The sequence below is a fragment of the Tiliqua scincoides genome, chromosome 6 (genome assembly GCF_035046505.1).
Source record: "Tiliqua scincoides isolate rTilSci1 chromosome 6, rTilSci1.hap2, whole genome shotgun sequence".
In the NCBI taxonomy this organism is placed as follows: domain Eukaryota; kingdom Metazoa; phylum Chordata; class Lepidosauria; order Squamata; family Scincidae; genus Tiliqua; species Tiliqua scincoides.
In genome coordinates, this window is record NC_089826.1 from 52610070 (window position 1) to 52634600 (window position 24531).

At 40.1% G+C, this 24531-nt stretch overlaps 2 protein-coding genes across 6 annotated transcripts in view; one reads left to right on the plus strand and one right to left on the minus strand.

Moving 5' to 3' along the window:
• CLCN3 (chloride voltage-gated channel 3) overlaps positions 1 to 4130 on the plus strand; it is a 77654-nt gene extending 73524 nt beyond the window's left edge. For all 5 annotated transcript variants that reach the window (XM_066632797.1, XM_066632800.1, XM_066632798.1 and 2 more), the window contains one exon: positions 125 to 4130. In XM_066632797.1, the coding sequence (XP_066488894.1) occupies positions 125 to 283 (159 nt within the window). In that variant the 3' untranslated portion in view covers positions 284 to 4130. The remainder of the gene's footprint in view (positions 1 to 124) is intronic.
• Positions 4131 to 7341: 3211 nt separating this feature from the next.
• On the minus strand, positions 7342 to 16636 carry HPF1 (histone PARylation factor 1). The gene is made up of 8 exons (XM_066632802.1): positions 16504 to 16636; positions 15097 to 15256; positions 13963 to 14152; positions 12807 to 12905; positions 11164 to 11314; positions 10092 to 10179; positions 7864 to 8036; positions 7342 to 7566 (listed from the first exon to the last, which is right to left on the minus strand). The coding sequence occupies exons 1-8, from the start codon at positions 16555 to 16557 to the stop codon at positions 7435 to 7437; spliced, it is 1047 nt and encodes a 348-aa protein (XP_066488899.1). The 5' UTR covers positions 16558 to 16636; the 3' UTR covers positions 7342 to 7434.
• Positions 16637 to 24531: the final 7895 nt, after the last annotated feature.

The following is a 24531-nucleotide window of genomic DNA, read 5'->3' on the forward strand; positions in this document are numbered from 1 at the left end:
ATAAGAAAATCAGGCTTTACTACATTCTGTTCCTGTCAACAAAAAGGATTTGACTACAACTTTAGCTTGGCTATTTCCCTTTTTCCTTTATATTTCATTAGTCATGTTCTGTCTGTCGTTCCAGGCGCCTCCTTGGCATCATAACAAAAAAAGATATCCTCCGTCATATGGCCCAGACGGCAAACCAAGACCCCGCATCAATAATGTTCAACTGAACTCAGTAACGGAGGAGAGAGAGGAAAGTGAAGAGGAGGTTCATCTGTTGAATAGCACAACACTTTAGCAGCGTGAGGCATTGTTCTGCAATGCAAAAGGAAAGCTGGATTTTTGGAGAAGCATGCTACTGGAATTCAGGAGTTGGTTTAGGAAAGTGCAGCAAGATGGGAAAAGAATGTACCTCAAGATAATAGAGGGTGGAAGTACGAACTTCTGCAGCCCTGCACTGGATTTGTTCTCAATACTAGATCTGCCATGATAGTGCAGCAGGAAATTTCTGTCAGAAGATTGAAGGCTCCAAGCTGTACCCTTTTGCTTACACATTAATTGATTGTTAGTCCCTGTTTCTGGAGGGATCACTTTGAATTGAGCCATCTTTTGAAGACTACAAGACTTACTTTGCCCTTTCTACCACAGACAATGGTTGTGTTCACTCATGAAATGCATAGTTATTCCACATCACCTCTTTACATTCCAGAAGAGCTTTTATTTCTCTCTGTCTCTCTCTCCTGAGCAGTAGCAAAGCCTCTTTACAATTGGTGTGCCCTTTTGAAATGATAGTTTCTCATATTGAGATGTACTGTGACCTGCTGAGTTTGATCACAAGAAGGAAGTGTTTCTTGTGCCATTTTGACCTAGAATTTGTCTATCATGACATTCTTGCAGCAGTTTAAATCTACTTAGACAAATTCAGATTGAGCGGGTAAAATAACTTATATGAAGCATGTCTGAAATACAGCAGCTTGTGTGCTGCTTCTTAAATGGCCAAAACCTGTCTCAAGAGAAATGTTTTTGCTGCAAGATAATGTGACCTAGGCTTATGCAATTTTTTTTGTATTAATGAAAACACTAAGGTATATACCAGTGTTGTGCAGTGTAAGGAAAATACTGCTTCTCTACTAAGAACAGGAACCATTCTATATAAATGTGTGTCTGGTAACAACTGCATGTTCAAACACTGGAGATTCCTTCCCCCATTAAGAGTCATCATTTTTTGTTTCTCGTTGCTACAGAAAAGTCTGTTCAGTTCCTGACACTGGAGAAAGAAATGTAATCATAACTTGCACTAGATGTACATTGATATTTTACCATTGTTTTATTTATATTTTTATGGATTAAAAATATACTAAATGCAAATTAATGAATATTCACACAGTTAATTTTACCTTTGTAATGTGATTTTTGTACATTAATTCAGAATTCTCTGTAAACAAAGGATGGGGAAAAGCTTTCTAGTGGAGGAAGTATTAGTATTTTGTTGTAATCCAGCCCTAATTGCCATAACCTTAATGTTTCTGTTTAAAAATAAAGAACTGGAAGAAAGAGCCACGATATTTGTAAAAATTCAGAATTTAAAACATAGCGCAGTACTGTATTATAGATTGTGATCATTTTAATTTTTTTCAGGAACTTTGAAATGTAGTTGCTGCAGAGATAATTCAGATCATTTGCTAGAAAAGGTACTTAAAGTTTAAATTCTGCCTGCAGAACGCATAAATCAGGTTGAAATTATGTATTTTGTGTGCACATCTATTAGGCAGTGTGAAGCATCAGTACCACCAGAAAAGAATTAAGAAGAGGCAAAATCCATAGTAAAGGTATGGCTGAAATGTGGATGGGACAGCTTTGGAGATCTGATTGGCAGCTGAACATTAGCACCACATCTCCTAATGCTGGCGCATCCATGTTGGCTATTCAAATATTTATTATCATGAGCATGAAATTGTACCGTGAGGGGCTGTGTCTGCACAGGGTGGTTTCTGACTATTTCCAGCCACCCAGCAGGTCCATACCTGATAAACACATTTTGGAAATTTCAAAAGCTATTTGCAAGGCTGCGCAGAAAGCTTCTTTTAAGAAAAGAATAAAGAACCAGAAGCCCTACATTATGCATGCCCTGGTGCCACGGGGCTCTCAGGTATGTGACCAGAGTAAATTAACCCATTTCTTTATTGCAAATTACAGGTAGCACCTCAGTATCCACTGATTCGACTCATCACTGATACCAGGATCCACCTTTAAATGCCTTATATGAAGGAAAATAAGTGTTAAAATCCCATTTCCTACTGTCATGGTGTTAAACCACACTGGTTGCAAGCTTCTTGGGATTAAAGATAGCTTTAAAGACTCATTTCCTGGTTTCTTGCTCCTGCATTGTTGCCACAGAATGCATTGATATACTGCATTCAGCCACTACAAGGGGGGAATAATGGAATCTAATGGAATTATTCACCCTGTCTAGTGGCTAAATGCAGTATAGCGTTGGCACCTTGTTACAAGACATTTAAAGGGGACCCCAGTATCCACTGATTTCTGTATCCACAGAGGGTTCTGTAAGAACCCTCTGTGGATACTGAGGTTCCACCTGCACTTGATACCAGGATATCCAGGACTTTGACTGAGAAAAATGTATGCCAAAGGAGCTCTAGAACAGTGTTTCTCAACCAACTGTATGGGTACCACCAGTGGTAGTTGAGGTGGTGTCTGGTGGTACTTGCGGAACTTCTGGACACCTGCTGCCTAGCAGTGAGACCAGGGATGTAACACAACAAATAGCAGTAAGAGGCTCCAAAGCATGCTTTTCCATGCTCAGAAAGCCCTCCTGTCCACCCTGACCTCTTACTGGTGTATGTATCTGGCCTCCCAACCCAGAAATAACTGGCAAAGATGTCTTTGTCAGTTACTTCTGATGGTACTTTGGATAGGTGGACCATGTGAAGTGGTACAGCAGAAGACTAACATTGAGAAACAACCAAGTCACTTGGGTGCCCTTCAGGGAGAAAGGCGGAATATAAATCCAATAAATAATAACACTGCTCTAGAATAAATTTAGTGAAGTTGGTTGGAATTGGAAACTAGTGCTTGCTAAATGGGAGTAGATGTGGGTGCGCCCTCCCCTAATAATTGCTTAGGCCATAGCTTTTCAAAATGCTTCACTGTTTCTCTGGAGTACCTAATGGCTCAGCCAGATTAGATTTTCTCCGAAATGTTTTGCTGTGAACTTGAGTGGTGATCTGAATTTCTGTTAAACTATTTCTGGCAAACCACTCATTTTGGGATTTTTTTTTAAAGATAAAATTAATGTTCTTAATTTTTCCTCCTCCTTTCTTGCTGTTTAGTTATAAACTGAAATATGTGCTTATCATCATTTGGAGACTTGTTTAAATCAGTGTTAATAGAACAGAATTTGGACTGTGTATACAAACACTTCAGGAGACAACTTGAAATGTTTCCACTCACTATTTATTACTTAAAAATGAATCATGTGATTTTTAAAACCGGGCTATTCTTCTCTAAGAAACATGTCCTGATATTCAAACACCCTGTTTAATTTTAGACTCCCCTCAAGCCACTTGCTTTACCATAAGATATTCAAGTTTATATGTATTGTATAAGCACACAGTCTTCTTAGATTGCCCTGTGCAGCACGAAATGGAGAAAAACCAATTTGTGCCCCTTGATGTGTCTTATTTCAATGTTAGAACTTCACATTTAGTACTTTAGATCTATAGTGTGCTGATCTAATGTACCTTGTTCATTGGTTCTTACCTGCTCAGTTTTCCTTACGGGCACATAAACTGTGGTTTTGTCATGATGCACTATTGATTTTGAAATTGAAATAAGTGTGCCTGTACTGTACAACAAAAGGGTTTACTAATGTAAAAACTTGCAGCGCCTTATTAAAGTTGAACAGGATGGGGGTGGGGGTGTCAGCATATGTTTTTTGTTTTATTAACAATTCAGTTGGTGGTTCATGAAAATTGCAGTTTGTTAATCTGTGATATTTCTTAGAACTGTATTAAACATTGATCTTAAATGTTTTTATTTATACTAGTGTGGTAGAGGATATCATTACAGTAAAATAAAATCCAATTACTGTGATGATTTCATTATAAAATATATTAAAAATTTGTGTGACCATTTGGTTTGATTTTTCATTGCTTTGTTTGATAGTATTCTTCTATATGCCATTCTATAGCCTGTCTAGAGAGCTCAAAGTAAATAAAATGCCAGAATTAAATGAAAAATGCTAAAGCAAAACAAATAACCTTTGAGAAGAATGCTAGATTTTTCACATTCTTGTATTTCTTAAGGAATTAGCAGAAATAAGTTTCTACTTACAAACACCTTTTTGAAGTGCAAGAATTCAAATGACTGCTAAATATAACACCTTTACAAAGCAGACAGAAGCTCAGCCTAATGGCATTCTCACACAAGAGGCTTAAAGCAACTGTAAAGTTTGTAATGTGAATGCAAAGCATGCTTTGGCACAAATGTTCATTTGTATGGTAGCTACCTTTTCTCTGCTTTTTGCTTTTTCCATATAAACCAATAGGAGATGTGATCCTGAAGTGAGGTTCCGAAACAGTTTAAAATAAAAGTTATAATGCAGTTATGCCATTTCAGCTGCCACCAATTACCTATCAGCAGGATTAGTTAGTACTGCAGCGTAATAATTTAAGACATATTTTACTTTTACGTATGACTTCTAGTCTATTCCTAATCAGATTGGTCTATTGCAGTAGTTCCCAACCTATAGGTCACAAGCTGAATTTTGGCGAGTCACCAAAGGGTGATGGATCAGATAACTAATTGCCTTTGTCACAAGCTCTGAGGCTATTCAAAAATCAAATACTGTAGCTGCCAATTATCCTCCAAAGAGCTCAGCTCCTGCAGTTCGCAAGCATGTGCAAATAAGTGTTTGAAACTCCTTTTTTCTGGTTAATATTTATAAGTAATTTCTTTCTAGGTCTCCTTTTTAAAAAATTTAGTAAATCTAGGTGGGTCCCAACAGAGCATCATTTTAAAAAGCCGGTCCTGGTGCTCAAGTTTGGGAACCACTGATCCATTGTACATGCTCCATTAGATGTCTGGATAGTGATGGAAACAAAAAACTGGACATTGATTAGACTTTTCAGAACCATTCTGGTAGCTGCAGCATATGAATAGCCCACTGCTCCAAAGGGAAAGTTACAAAAAGTGGAACATTTTAAGGAAGTCTACAGTGATCAAAACAAAGGAAGTGCTTTGGATGTAGGGTGTCTTGAGCAAGCAAATCTCACTTCTTGGTATTTGTACACATTCACTCTTAACGAGCCAGATTGTTCAGGTAGGAGAAATCACAATACATCATGATCTGGAATATAGCTTTAAAATTCTGAATGATTTTACAGTTTACTTTTTCTCAGGTTTCAGCTGAGAAACAGTACTAACTAAAGACAAAAAAAATGAACACTCAATGGCAGGATCCTTTCAACAGCTGTTCTCTCCTCTTCACTTAGCCATTTCCTGGGAAATACTGTATAGTGATTTTAGGCTGCCTATGTAAGGTTGAAAAATCTTTCTGAGCTTTGTTGAAACACTTAGGTTGATTCAGCTACTGGTTTTGGTGCTGTATTCCAATTTGCATTCAGTTTACAGGGAAAAACTGATTTTATTAAATGACACAAATCTCAAAACCATCCTGGAAACCTATCATAGACATCCAGCTGTGCACCAAACTTCAGGAACAGGATATCTACTTAACCTATTCAGGACCTTGTAACATTATTAAACTGATTCTTTTTTATATTGTCTACACCAGTGTTTCTCAAACTGGGTCGTGAGCCAATTTCAGGTGGGTCCCATTTACTGGAATATTTTATTTTTAATATTAGACTTGATGCTGCTATGGTATGTGACTGCATCTGGGAAATGTTACAGATCTATACTTTTAACAGGCTATTGTGTATATGCTTTTAACAATGATAGTAAATGGGACTTACTCCTTGAAGTGTGGGTAGGACTGCAGTCTAGATTTGTTAAAAATTTTCTTGTTTGATGATGTCATGACATCACTCCCAGTGGGTCCTGACATTCTCATTCTAAAATGTGGGTCCTGGTGCTAAAAGCTTGAGAATCACTTGAATGCACCATTGTTTGTTCATGCATAAAGGCAAACCAACTGTACACCATATGTAGGCCAAATGGAAAAATAAAAAAAGCTTACTGCCCCAAGACAAGCTGTCCACTTAGAAAAAACAAAAAATAAAACTGGTTACTTTCTGTGGGAAATTCTTTCTAGTTTTCAGCATGTGGATGCTGTAGAGGACTCTGGGAAACACTGAAAGGCACAAGAGGTACAGCAGACTGGGTCAGCACACATAATTCATAAAACATTGGAAGGGACACATAGTTAAAATCCCTGGCTATACCAGCCATAAAACTCAAAAACTAATGTTCAATGCATTAAAGGTATAGTTTTGCTTTTGGGTGCCTGATAATGTCTACAGTGATTGTAGGACGAAACATTGTTTAATTCATCAAACATTAGTTTTCAAATTTTATGGTTGGTGTACCCAGAGATTTTAACTATGAGTGCTGATGCCTCTGGCTATGATAATCTGAGAACCTATATAAATGGAAGGGGCCTTTGAGCACAATGCTACGGTGTCTGACAATGGCCATCCAGCCTCTGCTTGAAAACCAATGAGACCACACCCGTTCAAGGCAGACTGGCTAGCTCCATCTGAAAAGTATAGCACTGAATTTTTATCTGAACACCAGCTGCAAGGAAGTGGCAACATGATATAGGTATCTTGTCTTGTGTGCTACTATGAGATGCAGGAAGCTGGATTAGATGTGCTTTTGCCCTGATCCAGTAGGGCTGTTGTTTTCTTAACACACTTGTCCTACCTCAAGAACTTCCCTTTCTTTGTGACTGGCTTTCAGCTAATTGAAAATGATCACCATACTATTAACCATTCCTCATAGGACTTGATTTGCAAATCCCTCCCATCTCAGCTGCCAAAAACTGAACACAGTTTTGCAAGTGAGGTCTGACTAGGGCAGAACAGAGTGGAAATATTGCCTGTCATGATTTGGATTTTACACCTCTCCCTAATGCAGCCTAGCACTGCACTAGCTTTTTTGCAGCCCTTTCACAGTACCTCCCACCAAAAGCACTACCCCATTTCTCGATGATATGAGAGAGCAAGGAATAGCTTTTTTCATAACAGTTCATTAATTCCAAGGTTCTGTAGAACACAACTTAAAAGCCATAGCCTCACAGTTGCAGTGAAAGCCACACTAGCACATTGAAGAGGAAAGTAGTTTGGGTTCATTTTCTCCAGTAAGTTACTCTAGTTTAGAAAAAAACAACTTTATTTCTCACACATAGAAACACTGGTTTAGGGAAAATAACCTCAAACAACAAAGACTTGATACATAAACCTCATGTCATGGCGTAAGTTGGTCTACATTCTCTTCTTGTCTGTTAGCTAAATGGGCTTCAATAATCTCTGCAAATAGGTTTCTCTTCAATAAGTTGTAAGCAAGAGGCAGCAACTGGCCAATAATCTTGTGAAAGTACTGAAAAAGATTAACAAAATAGGTTACATTTATTGCATCTCCCTGGAATAGAAAACTGTGTACTGAAACACTAACATTGTCCATTTCTGTCCTAAGAACAGGAACATAATTTTGCAAGATGTGTTATGATCAATGTGTATTTTGTTTACTCACAGACTTACTGCTTCAGTTGTTACTACTCCAAAGAGTTCTTATGACTGGTCATTATTACATACAATAATCCTCTTGATTAAAAGTTAGAGACTGTAATTCAAATACATGAGATGACAGTTCTACAGAGAAAGTAATGTGACTTACATGTGACCCATAGCAGAAGAGGTCTATGCCCAGTTCATACCCCATTCCATAGTCACATTCATCATTAGCAAACTGAACAAATGTTAGCATTTCCTGAATGGGGGCAAAGGCTTTCAGTCTCTGGTCATCATTAGGAGCATCTACAATGGTTTTGCAGATTCTTCTGAGACTAGCTACAGGGAAAACAAGCTCATGTAAGACCAAAATTGGAGTGTATGTTCTTTATTTGCAGCACATTCAATATGCAAGAGAAGAGATGGTAAGTTGAGAAGAGTTAATCACTGCTTTCAAGTAGTAGAATTCTTGCAGGAGAGTCACCAAGTTGCCAATAGCGAAACCTGGTGGTGATGATGGAAATGGAAGTTTCTGACCCATAAACCCTTTATTAGGAGCAACTGCATCTTGGGAAACTTGTGACTCACACTGGTAGATCACATCTTAGCTACTTTAGTTGAGTAAGTACTATGACTTTCATACTGAGTGAGTGTGGAGAATAAAGTGCTTGAGAGCAATTATGCCTACTGCTCAGGTGACTTCTACATGCAGCAGCTTAACAAAATGACCCCTAACCATGCTGTTGACTATTTGAATCTATCCACCTCCGGGGTGGACCATCCTAACTGGTCCCTCACCCCTGTGGAGTCAGATGCTGCAAGTCTAAACATGACCACGTAATTTGTCCATGACAGAATATATATTCCCCACCTCCACCCCCAGATTACTCTTACCCTGCCCAACACACATACAAAAAGCTGAAGGGAATATCCTGCATCATGCACACAGCCAGACATCAGTGGGAACAAGCCCAGAGTTGTCATGGAGGCCATTAAATCCTAAGAACCACCAGACAAGGGGGCCTCAGCATGGATAACCAAAAAGCCCTAAGGGCCCCCAACATCATGCTCAAAACCATCTGTCAGCTCAGGTAGGAAATCTGGCCAGCAGTAGTGTGGACAATACACCAACAGAACTCCTAATCTGCCTTGAGTTCTCACTACTGGGAACATACATTCAAAACTGACAGGTTGCTTACAGGGTAACTAGAAAGGGAGACAGAATCACAATCTTCTCCCTGCCCTCTGAGTCTAGGCTGCTGCATCACCAAGGAACCTAGTGGGTATAACTGCAAAAAAATTTTTTTTAACTATCCTAATCTACCAGGTCTCAGGGATGCAAGACAGGTTGGCATGCTTACACAGAATCAAATCCTACATCACAGCAAATATCCCCATTTACCAACTTGGCATTAAATAGCAGGAGGTTAAGACCCAATGGTCTACCAGCACAGTGACCACCAGGACCTCTAGTAGGAAACCCAGAGGAGAGAACAAGCCCTTAGTTGTCCAGTACCACTTTCTCTCACTTGACCCAAGAAACTCCCATCACTGTATCACCATCTACACTATGAATAAAACTAATAGCCCTTCTTGCTCATTGGATCTTATCAACAGACAGCTTGCCCACCCCTTCTGATATCCTGTGTTGAGAATCAGCCAGGAGATCATTAGGGTGAATTTAGGTCATAAACAAACTCGTTTAAGATATCTGAAGAACCAATTGTGCAATGCAGAATATGGCCTAGACCAGAGCTTCTGCAACATGCAGGGGTTTCACAGTAGACATGCAGTGTTTCTCAGTAAACAAGTCTATGTGGAAAAGGTTCCTTCATGGGGACAAAGACTGAAACCCAATGCATTAGAGGAAATTATTTTGGAGGCAAGGGTAAATACCTGAATTAGTTACAACCCAATTTTTTTTTAAACAAATCTTTAAAGATTCATCTTCAAAAATTACTAGAACAGGGCACACATTCCTTTTAACAAAAACACAGCAAGTTCCAGAGCGGCAGCCATGTTTTCTTTTGCTACAGTTTGTTCTCTGGCAACCTGTAACTATTTTCTTATGGCACAAAAGGCATGCATTAGAGCAAAATTGTTAGCCTTTAAGGTGTCTCAGGAATTTGTCATTGTTAAACACACAGCTAACTAATTAGGATCTCTTGTTTGAGAACATAAAACACAGAACATAAATCAGTTGCTGACTTACGCTCATTTTTATTTCATTAAAATGTAGGTTTTGTCATTTTTTCTTGAAAGATTTATCCAGTACCTAGGTAGGCATTATTACCAATGCCAAATGCAATTTTTCACATGTCCTCTTTGAAAGGTATGGCTATAATTTGACTGAACACAGTCTTTTTTAGTATCAAAACCCTAAAGATACCTCACCATTTGTTTCAGGGAGCTCCCGGTAGCCAACATCATTCTTGTCTATAGGGACAACCAGACCAGCTCCATGAAATGTCTTAGTCACGACCTACATTGAAAAGAGAGACAGACATGTCTGCTATATACCATCCTTAAACCTGAACCTAGGTTTTGATAAATTCCAGTCCTATATCTGTTTAAATGCCTAAAGAATCTTTTTGGTTTTGTTTTACATTTAAGTGAGCAATCACCAGCCCTGAAGGTTTTACAATAATTTGCTATTATTTTCTCCTGGAAAAGTAATTTTCTAAAAATTGCTAGCTCACTGTGATCGCAATTGCCACTTGTCATCCCAATACATCAGCTACTACAACAGATACTTTTGTTGTAGATACAACAGATACAATTGTCTCCATCCTGCTTTACCTAAGGTAACATCCTTTAATACACAACCAACAGTGCTGCATACTGCTTGTGAACATAAACTAGATTTGCGTAGTAACAACAATACCCTTGGCTCATTTTTCACGTACAAATGTTACAGTTCTCTCTTCAGCATATGTTGCAATTTTAATAAGGCTGATGTTATTCACATTATTCAGTATGCCACATGAGTGACAGTTTACCTTATTCTCAATTCTTGTTTCTATGTATAGTTGTAGGTACTTCTCAAAACTACTGTCTACTACAAACACCTTTAACTTTGTTTCATCTTCAGAACAAATCACATTTTGCCTTTGACAGTTTATAGCAATACTGCCATTTAAATCTAAATGTTGAGTTTTTGAATATGTTTAAGAAAATTTTTGTCTACACTGAATGTAATTTATCATGACTCATATTCCTTAAAAAATAAACAGGATCAATGGCCTGCATTTCATGTTTTTCAGCAATAGTAAGATTCTATGCATGCTTAAAACCACCCACTTCAGCACCGTCTCCTTTTGTAATTTCCCTAGAATTTTAGATAAGTTGTAATTTGAACAAATGTGGACTCACAATTAGTGTTAAGATGATTTACAGTCCAAAATGGAACTGTACATTAATGTTCTTTTCTACTTCAGTAGATTTAAAAATAAAATCAAACCCATACTTTTTTATCTCTCTCTTTCATCTTTGTGGTTTTTGGCTCCAACAAATACCCCAATTCTTTTGCTGTTTTGGTTAGTTTCTCATCTAGCTCTTTCAAAACACCAATTTTCTTTTTATCAGTCAGTTCCTTAAGCTTTTTGGACAAATGTAGTCTGAAAGACAACAAAGCACATTATATTACTGGCCACTTCTCGATAATTTTAAAAGCGTAAACAATTTTCTTGATCCTGCAAAGAACCTCAACACATTTATTTAGTAAATGAACATAATGACAAAATATTTTAAAGAACTAAAATTTCACCAACTTTCATTATAAAAATAACTTCAGATGTAAAGGTTCCCAATGATTGTTTCCAAAGTCAGGCTCCCTACTCAGGGATAGACTTTTAAACGAATCACGAGTTGTTCCACAGGGAAGCAACCATTAGATGGTGACTGTAACATTTCTAGAGAATCTCATAAAGTGTCCACAAACATAACAGCAGTATTCATTGGCAAACCAGTCTCCAAATAATTCTCATGTGAAAAAGCTCACATGATCACTTACAAAAAAAAAAAAGCATCAAAACAAACCCACAATCAAACCTTTTAGTTAACAGATGTTAGAATTGCAGTTATTCAAGAAACTTTAGATGGTGGTCTACTATCTATGCTGTAATGCATGGTTAAAGTTTTCACAACCAATTTCTCTCAATTCAGGGGAAATGAAGCAGAAAAAGATGCACAAAGAATGCTGATTTCAGTATTATTTTAGCTACTGACATTCTAAATTACAGTTAGAATTTCAATTCTGAGTTTAATTAAAATAATAATACACAAACAAAAAAACATTCATAGCACACTATCCAGCCCTATCATTCACATTCTACTGTGTGGCTGAAAGCACTTTGGAGCCATGTGCTGCATCAGTTACATCTCCAGTTTACCAAGAGCTTTTATTTGAAAATGGAAACTCCCAGGCAGCCTCAAATATACCTGCCTGAAAGCAGAAAACCCCAATATGAACCAAGGCTATGTTAGAAGTTTATTGCCCCTTTTGTTAGATGTTTCTTTCTAATAATTACATCTTTTCTAATAAAGACTGGTAAGCAACATGACATATAGAAGAGAACTTTGACTGAAAAGCAAAAATCTAACTACTTCTTAGTTATTTGAGGAATGTTACAGGTTACAGAAACTAAAAACCACACATAATAAATTGTAACAGTCACAGAAGCTAAAAGTGGAAAATTCAAGATCAATTGGAAATAACCACAAAGGACAGCAATAGTAAAGTTACAAATTCTAGTAATAAAACAAGCTAACTTCTGCCAGTTAGGCAGCCTCAGGCAACTACAACTTTTATCAGAGCAGCAGAACGGTAGAGGGTGTGCTTATGTCTTTCCCTACAGACAGATTTTCCGATCAAACACAACCACACACTCACCCCAGGTGTTTTTGCTACTTATGGGGAAAAAAGGGAGAGTTCCTACACTTTTTCCACTCTAGGCAGAAAATTAGCTGGGGTACAATTTTTATAGGAAATACAACCCATGGATAAAGATAAGCAGACACACATTGCTCCAACAACATTTGCACTCATTCACATGCCTGTGCGCATGTTTGGACCAGATTAAACTCCAAGATGAAAGTGTTAAACCTTACTTTACAGCAGCAAATACATTGTCACCAGCTTGAGAAATCGTGCAACCTTTCTTGGCTTCATTTTCACCAACCCATACTGGCAGTTCATCTGGTACGTCCCTACAAAATACCAGGGTTCAGAAATGATATCAAGTGAACATATTTTAATAAATTACATCTGCATTCATTAAGGTAATGCAGAGAAGATTCAAACATTGAGTATGTTTTTTTAACCCAAATACAAAAAAGGAGGGGGGATAAAAATGGGTTCCTTTGGAGGCTATTCACAGACATTTAAATCTAATTATGTAATTAGAAACATTTATCTTCTTCATGACTTGCACTTTTAAGTTCAGGAAATCTGTGGCTAGCCAAGAAAGAAACAGTAGAATAGATTTTACAAAGAGAACCAAATAAGAACGTTCAAAATTCAGATGAAATTTAAGAACAAAAGAAGATACCTTTAACGTGTATATAAAATTGCCAATTTAAACCCAGAAACTTCTTACTTTCTACATGAAAACTATCTTTTTGCACAAGCATGGCAAAAAAAAAAGTCACTCTGTATATTAAAGTAGAGCTTTTCCAGACCTTTTTCCTTTATATTAGTTTTTTATCAGAAAGAACAAATGATATCAGCTGCTGAACAGATCAGGAATTCTCTCTTCCTAGCCACAGAATTCTATATGAACGTCTTAGCATAACTTTCCAAAGGAAGTGTCGTATGAGATCACAGAACATGACTTTCTCTTCCTGTGGAATGCCACAACATACAGCTATAATTACAAAATATTTGCACTCACTAGAGTTTTCAAAATCTTTCAGCATGAACAAGCATGGAAAACATCCCCCAAAAACTGAGCTACAAACACATTTTCCAGAGGCAGCTGAGTCTCCCACCACCCAACTCCCTTCACAGAGTAATTCCTGGAAAATACATTGACTGGTATATTGGGACATCCCCTTTTCATTTATGCAGCTATTACAGGAGAACTTTAAAACATTATCACACATGCCAAATGTTACATTGGAACTGGCCTGCAGACTTGCATCCTGTTCTAGAAAGAAACACTTGAACACAAGAAGCAGCAGTGCTTGGTGTGCATCTTAAAGCAATGGCAAGAGTAAAAGGGCCAAAATACAGCAAAGATTTTTCCAATATAGATCCATTTCTTACCTGAAATACCCCATGTGATACTGCATTTTGCTGTCCCCAATAAAGATAGTCTGGAATTCAGGAGGATCATAAAAAAATCTCCAGTGCAAGTTGAAGTTTACATCTCCTGATCGGCTAACTGTTCTGTGCTTGCCAGCAAGAATGTCATACGGACCAACAAGCTCAAGTCCAATGCTGGACATAAGTGCACCTACAAAAGCAAGTAAACAAAGAATGCCTATAATTTTATATTTATATTTATCCTAGAAAAAGCCCCTGCAGCCCCCCTGAGCGCCGTGATCCTTCCCCATCTTCCCCCTGTCTCCTGGCTGCCCCCGCCCCTTAAGGGGGCAGAGGACAGGACCCACAGGCTGGGGCATTGCAACACCCCAGTTTGAACACCACTGGTTTAAGTAAAGAAATATTCCACATTTGAATAAAACCTTGAACAGAGAAAGCATGGCCACTGCCCACTTCCTTATACGTTACTTGAGGTTTACTTAAACAACCTCGGGCCAGAATTGTCATGTATTTCCAGAAAAGTTGTAGGTGCAGGCAAGCAAGTCTGAGAACTTAATGATAAGGGGAGGAATGCAAAGAACAAAACAACAGGATAAGGAGATCCTACTTTAAGACTAGGGCTAAACTTTGAAAATTTCTGCCTCAGCTGCATTACACAAAAGTCGAATTGTTCAATGGTGTAAGTTCTTCTCATCCCAGCCCTAAGAATGCAAGATAGAAGTGTGTACCACTAAAATCAGTGTACAGAAGACTGCCTCAATCCTAAAAGCTTTTAAGTTTCAGGCAGCCATCTACACAGATTTTAATATATAAAACCTGCAACATACCAACCATTTACAATGAAACAGGCATGGAGTATATTTTTCAGTGAGTACACTGTGGTTTGCAGACCACAACCAAAAATAATTTTCCATAGCATAGGGGGAGGTAACATTTGGATACTGAACTGAAACAAACTAGAACTTTGTCCTTGTTGCTAAAACAGCACATTAAGGCTGCAATCCAATATACATTTCCCTGGGATCATTCCCCATTGAACTCAGTGGGTCTTACTTCTGAGCAGGCAGTCATAAGTTTGTGCCATTAAAAATCTTCCTAAACATGGAATACACAAGTCTGTTTTATAGAACCCACCACATGGCTGATCAGGATCCAGCTTCTCACAGAACTTCCAGAAATGGTAGAAGTCTTCAGGCATCTTGAGCCGATAGCAGCTTTCAACTTCATGGCGTAGCTGATGGGGGATGTCTGCCTCATTGGACCGTCTCTTCTTTACATCTTTAGCTTTTCCATACTGCCAGTAAACAACAGGTTAATACTCTCTCTAAAAAAGTGTTTCTCAATATCTAACTTCTGTGGTACCACTTCATATGGTCCACTTATCTGAAGTACCACCAAAAGTAACTGGTGATGGACTGTAGGGCTTTTTCAAGCACAGAAAAGTATGCTTCGAAACTCTACCCGCTGAGCCTCCTACTGCTGTTTGTTGTGTTGTATTCCTGGTCCTGCTGCTGGATAGCAGCAGTCCTGTGAGTACCACTAGACACCACCTCAAGTACCACTGGAGGTACCTGTACCTTGAGAAACACTGCTCTAAACCCATGCCTGGATAAAAAGTAAACTCATACCTTTGGATTTTAAGGCACAGGGAGAAAGAAAAAGAAAGGTGACCAAAGCATATGTCCTCTATATCAGTGGTTCTCAAACTTGTTAGCGCCAGGGTAGGACCCACTTTTTAGAAAGACAATCTATTGGAACTCACCAGAAGTGATGTCATTAACCTGGAAGTGATGTCATGACCGGAAGCAGGAAAAAATTTTAACACCTCAAATCAAATCAATTAATTAAATATATTAAAAATTTACAATAAGTATAAGTTTAAAATTTATTTAACGTACCACCTCTGCCAAAAGAGGTGACCCAGCCACCTCACGTCTGGCCCAGCAGACAGTCTGCAAAGAGTCCAGTGCTTAGATGACTGGAAAACAAAGGTGCCCAGGGTTCAAGAAAGCTCACTGCATTCTCCACCTTGCCTGACCCATCCATCAGTCTGTGAAGAGAAGACACTCTGCACATGCCCCAGGGCACACTCTTTCTTTACATCACAGGCTCCTGAGTGAGCAGAGAAGGGTTTTGTGGTGGCTGTCTTGGCTTCTCTGGTAGAAGAGGCAAAGCATGGAGGGTCCAAGGGGGCCATGGGTGTGTGCACCAGCAGGGAGCAAAGTGGGAGCCAGGGGAACACCCACTGGGCGGGACACTGGTGGCCGATGGAGCTGAGTTGGAGTGGGAGACCAGGCCCGCCCAGCAAGTCTGTGCAGCACTCCAGGTCTAACCACCTGGAAGAGGCAGCTGGCGAGGACAGTCGGAAGGAGAGCCCAGGTCTGCCCAGCAGGTAGATCTGGGCTCCAAGTGCGGGCAAGAGCCCAGCTCTATCCACCTGGTTGACCTGGGCGCTCATGGCCCCTCCCACACCAACACTAGCTCCACCCCTGAGGCAGAAGGAGGGGGGACCCCAAGGGGCTGCAAGAGTGGCGCGCATACCTGCTGCAGCCCCTGCACGGCCGCGCGGGGCCTCCGCTTCCCACTGCCAGTCATCTCGTTCCCCGCCGTCTCCGCCGCATCCCTAACATCCCGCCTTCTGCGGCCGCCGGGGGTGCCGAGGCCGCCCACCCATGACGTCATCGCGCGCCAACTACAACCCTATAGAGCCAGGCAAAAGTCGAGAGCGACCCATTCCATGACATAACGGCGGGCCTTCGCTAAGCCTATAGAGCTAGGCAAAAGTCTACAGCGACATATTCCATGGCGTAACGGCGGGTCTTTAATAAACCTATAGAGCTAGACAAAAGCCTAGAGTGACTCATTCTATGGCGTAGCAACGGGTCTTCGCTAAGCCTATAGTCTGTGACAAAAATCTAGAGTGACCCATCCTATTATTGACCTGAAGGTGGGGAAGAGAAGCTCTTAGCTTGCTCTAGCGGTGTTTGCCCGCGTGTCACACGGCGGAAGCGAGAGCCACCCTTGGAAAACCATGAAGAGAATCTAGACTCCAGTGCAGCTGTGGTGAGGCAGCAGGACGTTCTTCTCTCTCAGCCTCCCTTCCCTCGTAGGAGCAGTGACAGGAATGTTGGCTTCTTCTCACTGAGGATGGGGGGGGGGGATGAACTTTCCTCTTGGGTTTCTCGGAAGCACAAACTTTGCTATAGTGTGGACTCACTGTATCCTATTCTGCAGTCTATGACTGGTGCAGCCATGCCAAGGGGGCACGCACTGCATCTTGCACTTGAGAGGCAATCATGGAGGCCTCCTCAAGGTAAGGGAGCATTTGTTCCCTTCGCTTGAGGCTGCATTATGGCTGCATCAGTACTGGAAAGTTGGATAGGATTAGGCTCCGAGACAGCAGCGCTTACATGTAAGCTACACACTATGGTCCCTAGGAAGAGAGGCAGTGAAAACGCTGTCTGTGTGTGCAGTTAAACCCTCAGCTTTTGGTATTAAAACAAAAACAGGACTTGCAGAACAAATGGTTTGGAAAGAGCAGGCTTGCAGAACAAGCTGCAGAGCTCTTCTTTATGCCAATTGGACAAACTGCTCCCAGTTGGGGCTCATGCCTAAGGAGGTGCCATGCTGGGGTAAAAATAATATTTTTACTAAATCATTCCACTGTCACTAAAACAAGTGGTTTTGTAACTATTGACTTTTCAGATGTAATCTATGCATTTTGTTTGTTTGTTTGGAGACTTACATGTATGCAATTTTATATTAAAATCTGCCTAGATCAATTTGGTTCATTATTAATTCAAATGCACTTTTGAAGCACACATTTGGATTGGACTTGGAAGCAAGTCCCATAGCAAGTAGCTTACATGCATCTAATGCCAAAGCTGGGGTTTTAACTGCAGACCACATTTCACTGCCTGAACTGGCCTCTGTTTGATTATTTGTTTCCCACCATAATTGCCAGTGGCAGACAAAAAGGGTGGCTGGGGGGGGGGGGTCTGGCCTGAGCACCAGGCTACAGTGGCGTGTCCAAGAGGCTGCCCCAAGATGGCAGTGTGTTAGGGGGTGACCCTAGCTTGCAGCCATGATTTTGGCTAGCTCTGACTGCAGCCACCTGCAAGATACGTATAGTGTGTGTATGTATATTTACACACATGCATACATATGAAGTTCAATAAAGGAAAATGTTCACTGCTATACTTTTTCTGGCCATTATTATTAATATTCATTTCATGTCATGACTGTTACTGAAAATAATTTTGTTATGGGGGATGCCAAAAATTTATGGAGCCCAGATTCTGAATGACCTTGGTGCGCTGATGTTAATTGCCTCTGACGATTTAATTAATTCATATTGGCCTTACTGACTTTAATTGGTTGACTTTATCTTATCTTAACTGATTTTTCATCCTAATCTGACTTTCTGCTGCATTTAATTGGCCCATATTAGATTTCTGCTTCCTGCCTTAATTATTTGATTGGTGCTACAGATTTATTTGATTGGAGCTTTGGCTTTCAGCTGTCAACGGCTGTTTTCAGTCACTTTGACATGCTTACAACTTGGGTGATGAAAGCAGTGGGCAAAGCTGGGTGTGGCTACTTAGTGAGTAATAAGTGAGTGGAATTGGGGAGAGAGAAGGACACACAGGGAGGCCTCCCTCCAGACAGGGAGAAAAAAGTGACTGTACAAATCAGGGCTGTGAAGTCAGTATACCAAACCTCTAGCACTAGCCAAAATTGCTTCTGACTCCACAACTCCGACTGAGCAGGGCTGTGGAAACGGAGTTGTGGAGTTAGATGCAATTTGGGGGGGAGTCAGGGGATTTGTGTGCCGACTCCACAGCTCTGGTATCAATATAAGGTTAATAATGTTAAAATTCTGTTTGCATAGCACTTTGTTTTGTTTTACAATATTCCTTGTCCCTTCCCTAGTTTCCCACTCTGCCCTCATTCCATCTCTTCCATTGTCCTCTTTTCTCGGTTACTTCCTCTGTTTTCTCCCTCTGCCTTCCTTTCTTCTTCTTCTGTTCTTATCTTTCCCATTCATCATTCTTTTTTTCTCTCTGTCTGGAGAGAGGCCTCCTTCTCTCTCCCCAATCCCTCTGATTCCTCTTTCTTTCCTCTTCCCCTCTTTTCTCTCCCCATCATTGTGTTCCTTACTCCCACATATACCATCATCTCATCTTCTTGTGCTCTCTTCCCCTTCTGATCTTCCTCTCCCTTTCTTTCATCCACATCTTCTTCTTTCTTCTATCCTTCTGCCAATAGCCTCCTTGCTTTTCTGTTCTTCCTTCTACCTTTTTTGCTCTCTCTAGTTCCATCTTCTTTTGCTCCTCTCTCTTGCTGTCTCCTCCCCCACTCTCTTCCTATCCTTTTCCCCATCCCCATTTGTACCATTATCCTGCTTCCCTCATCATCCTCTTTCTTCCTTCTTTATCCTCCCTCTGCTTCCATTCTTCTTACCTCTGCCTCTACCATCTCTGTCCTTCCTTTCTCTCTCCTTGTCCTCTCTCCCACTTCCTTTCTCTTTCCCCTTTTTTCTTTTCATCTTGGGCCTTCATTCCCTTCCCTCCATCTTCTCGCTTTCCCTTCCTTCTTCATTCGCCTCCTCTCTTCCACCTCTGTTTCTTCCTTTCTTCCCTCTCCCCCATATTCCTTCCATTCTTTTTCTATTCCTCTTTCCTTTCCCTCCTTTACCCCACCCCACCTTATGAGTCAATTCATCTCAGCAAAAGGAAAACATAGCCAGAATGTACACATTAATTGTACTAAAAACACTAAAAAGCCTGAGTAAATAGATAACCTGAGCAGCACTAAGTGAGCCTCCCTGAGCAAATGACAGGGCTTCACAACAGAGAGGGCTCTATTATTGGTCACCACCTGCCTCAGATGGTGGAGAGACTCTCAGAAAGTGTTCTTGCTAAGCTGCACAGCGATGCAGTTTGAAGCTGAGCAATGTGCAGCACCAAGCTTGGCAACCTGGAAGCATGGCAGTGGTGTGTGACTTTGTTGAGGAGCATCCAGAGATAGTGTTGTGATGCAGTCCTGCAGCAAGAGAAGGGGAAATTGCTTTTCAAATTTAAATACACTCCCTCATTATCCCCATATTTCAGGATGGGGCAGACCTGAGGGTGAGAGGGCATGGCTTATGACAACCCTGCCACCTAGTCTGTTGTTCGGTATTTAGGAGTATCTAATAAAGCACAGCCACACTTTTTTACAGGAGTCAGAGTTTAGTGTTTTAAAACATTGCAATGAATGCTATACACCCCTCACTTTCTGTCTGTTGCCATTGCAGATGGACCACATAGCCAGGAAACAGGTAGTATTTGTAATACTTCTCTTCTTCATCTGGGTCCAGCCAAAATGACAGTCTCTAGCCAGCTCACCTGCTGTGATTAGCATGTTTAGGTCATTTGGACATCCAAGCCCATGTCAGAGGCACATAGAGATACACAGGTGGTTGAAAACCATTTAATTAAGCTCAACTATGATATCATTGAACCTAATTTTCTTAAGCCATTTCTGCCTAACGGTGCATATATGCAACAGGGACCAAAGCTGTATACCTGAGAGCTGGGCAAAAATGGGTTAAGGTTAAACCCAAGGATACTTGAGTGTGTGAATCTGGCTCCCCTAGAGTGGATTTTTGTGTGGCCAATTCCACTGCTTGCTAATGAGAGATATGAAAATGCATCTGGAAGGCTGAACCCTTGAATAAGTATAATTGGGGACCAGCAACCCAACACGCATAGGGAAGTATTTTGCTTTGAAGTTTTGCTTGTAATAACTGAGTTGAACTTTAGCTAAGATCTGTATCTGGGTATCATTCCCATCACCAAATATGTGCTCAGGGTGAGTGTAGGATGAGAAAATGAATCTGCTGTTATCTCAGTTCCTAGATGTCTCACATAGTGTGATTTTTGTTCTTAAAGAGAGCATACATGTTTTCAGATTTAAGATATTTTTTACTATATGTGATCACTTCAGAACCTAGCCCTTGCAAAGGACGCCAGCTGACTGTACTGAGAGTTCAGGAGTTGGCCCAGCCAGGTGATTCATCATCCAGTGACTCATCTGGCTGACCCCTGATGCCTCCCTCTTAGAAGTGCAGTCTTCATACCAGGGACATGAAATAGGGTGGAAATAGAATGATAGTGATTAGGCTCACCTGTGTCTTAATCACATAAAACAAAGCTAAGGATATGCTTGGATGTTTGTGATGACAATTTCAAACAAAGTTTTGTACTGCTACTTTTAAAATAGCTGTTGTATCTTAGATTTTTAAAAAATGTAACTGTTCAGCAATGCACAAGAAGAGCAGTAAGAAAAGCATATAAATTCATATTTATAAGTGTTACGTTTAAAACTTCTGACACAATCTATGTAACCACCTTCCTATTCCTAAATTTTGGATTAAGTGATACTTTTCATGCTCAGTTTCTATGTAACTAAGGTCATGTACAATTGTTTCTCTCCCATCCCAAACTCTTATAGTGATCTACAAATCAAACTATGTACGTAGATAACAGTGCAATAGGTATTCAAAATACAGTATTGTTTAAATTATTATTAATATTTTTCTTGGCCACAAGAGGGAGCCATTGAAGTGTTTGTAAGAGAATACCAACTTTAGTCAAGCACACAGGTATTTACAATCCAAGACTACACATTGACATCACACTAACAGTCTGAGAAGGTGGTCTAAGAAAGACAAAGGACCTTAACTAAAATTTAAACTGTGAAGCATATTTATATCAGGTCATGTATGTAGATAGCTAATTTTATGTGTAACTCAATTGACAACTGCAAATCTCATCCATGGGGGCTGGATCCATGGCAATACATATTGACTACGTAAGAACTTGAGAGGTGTCATGCTGTAATGGGTACATGTCTTTTTTTTTTTTAAATATAGATATGCTTGGTAGGCATCTATAATCATAAGCAAATTATCTTTTTTATCATTTAAATAACATATTTATGATACATCCTGTATTTTCTGTGATACTTTACAGAGAGGCTTTTAAAAACTCAAAATAATATCCCCAATGTTCTGTTTCAGAGAGAATCATCCCTATGTTTTGGTTCTATTGCTTCAGTAATTTAAATCCTAACAAAATGGACTGACAGCACAATCCTATGCATGTCTACTTAGAAGTAAGTTCCATTATAGTTGATGGAGCCTACTCCTGGGTAAGTGCATATAGAATTGGAGCCTGAAGATGCTAAAGATGCCCAGAAAAGAACTGTCTTTGGGAAGATGGTAAGTGAATGGTACTGCAATGGCGCTGAAGAGATGTCATACATTTGCTGAGTCACCCACATCACTGCTCTTTATGCTGGCAGGTCATTTTTGGAATTCAGCCCAGTATTTTCCCTGCAGTTCTGTAAAGGTAGTCCGCGTGAAACAGCAGAATGGAGGAAGAAATGTCAGTGGGATAAGGAAGCTATATTACCAGATTGTTTTGACTGAAAACATTTATAATATCTTTCCATTTGAAAAAGCTAATAGACATTTCTTTTTTTTAATATGGTGAAGGGTAAAAGGCATAAGGAAAAGCTGTGAATAAAGACGTGGGCCTTCCAGATATGCACTGCTCTGTGTTCATGCCCTTTTATTGTTTCGGTTTCATCCATCATCTGGGTGGCATCCAGCCCTCCGCTGCAGCCTTGTGTGACATGGTGTGCCCCTGGTCAGGCTGCTCAAGAAATGTGGTGGTGATATCACAGGGTCCCACAGTATTGCTGAGGCCATCAGTTCTCAAGTTTTTCAGCACTGGCACCCACTTTTTACAATGAGAATCTGTTGGGACCCACCAGAAGTGCTGTCATTAACCTGGAAGTGATGTCATGGCTGGAAGTGTCATAATCAAGCAGGAAAATTGTTAACACCCCCATACAACAAAATCAAATCTAAATAATTAAGTAAATAAAAAGTTTATAATAAATATAAGTTTAAAAATTTATTTTGAAAAAAGAAGAACGGTGCTAACCCTCCCAAGCAGTTGCTGATCTGTTTAAAAAAAATTCCCCAAACATCTGAAAGGCTACAAACCTATTCACACTTAACCAGAGTGAGTCCCATTGACTATCATTGTTAAAAGCGCAGATCTGTAACATTTCCCCAAATGCAGTCACATAGCATGGTAGCATCAAGTCTAATATCTTATAAATAAACCACACATTGAAATGAATGGGGACCCACTTGAAACTGGCTTGCAACCCACCTAGTGGGTCCTTACCCACAGTTTGAGAAACACTGGCTTAGGCAAACTGTTTCAACTTTTTAAAGCAGCCTTCCTGGAATTCCTTTTGTTTGGCTGTATGCATTATACTGCCAGTTTATATTGATATACAACTATCACTTTCTTAAATGTAAGCCATTTGGAGTTCTGTGCAGAAATTGAGGTTCTAAAATAAATAGACTAACAAAATGGAACGTCCTACCCCACAAATGCTGTCAGTATTTCTCCACATGTCAATAATCCACTAAGCCTGGAACAACTAGTCTCATATATTGATCCGTTCACAGGAAGGGCTCTGCTTCCCATTGGCTATAAGCTGAGATTCCCTAAAGTGAACCAAAGGTTTATTAGGGTCCTTCATGGGATTTTAATTTTATTCCTAAATTAACTTTCCTTTTTGTGGCATTAAGCACACTTTACTTGCTTTGCCTAAACCTTTTAATCTTTTCTTGGCATGTTGTTTTCTATGAGTAATCATTTCATGCTGTGACTTTTTGAAGATCAGGAGACATGAACAGGGCCTATCATGTCAGCCTGCTGACACATCTTCCCTATTCCAGAGTTTTTGGCATACATGTCCCTTGAACTCGGACTGCATCTGCAGTTGCTTTATTTCAACTTTTTTTTTTGTTGGGTAGATTCAGCCTATTGGGTGATGTGATAATCTGGGGGCCATAATGGCCCAGATCCACAGGACCACCCAGTTGCCCTTGACTACATCTGCACAAAAACAGGGAGATAAAAGTCGTTTTGGTAGACAAGAGTGGGGAATATATTGGTTGCACTGATAATAAACACATGATATTGAACAAGTTAAGAATTTGTATAGCACTTCTTTAATGAAGATTATGGCATAATTTGCAGTGTGGCCTGCAGAAAGTACTCTTCAGCAGGGGAGATGAAGGGAACTTCCCTGTGGTTTGTGCCTTTCCAGTAGCAGATCAGTGCAGATGTGGAGAGATTATACAACAGCCACTAGTGAGTACCCTTTGGTACCACAGGTGGTGATGGCTATATGTCCATGTTTCACTCTCCATTGGTCCTCTGACAGTAGCTTGATATCCAGCCACCATTTGTGTCTCACTGCAGGGTTAGCCAGTCACCACTTGGAAAAGGAACTTTTTCCTTTCATCCAGATTGGCCAGGAGGTGTGAAGCTTTTCATCTTCTCTGCACAGTGGCACTGGAAGGGTTTTGTTAATGTTTAGAGCATGGTGCGGTGCTTTAATTTGTGTAGTCTTCCCCTCCCCCTGTAATGGTGGCATGTTAGAGTAGTTACAGAGAGATTACCATGTTAGAGTGGTTACAGAGAGAACAGCTAT

Coding starts and splice junctions, on each gene's coding strand:
- HPF1 (XM_066632802.1), bottom strand. CDS start 16,557: ATGACTGGCAGTGGGAAGCGGAGGCCCCGCGCGGCCGTGCAGGGGCTG. Junction 10,180..11,163: donor TGAAAGAGAGAGATAAAAAA/GTATGGGTTTGA, acceptor TTTTCAATGTAG/GTCGTGACTAAGACATTTCA. Junction 8,037..10,091: donor GGAGCTCCCTGAAACAAATG/GTGAGGTATCTT, acceptor TTTTCCCTGTAG/CTAGTCTCAGAAGAATCTGC.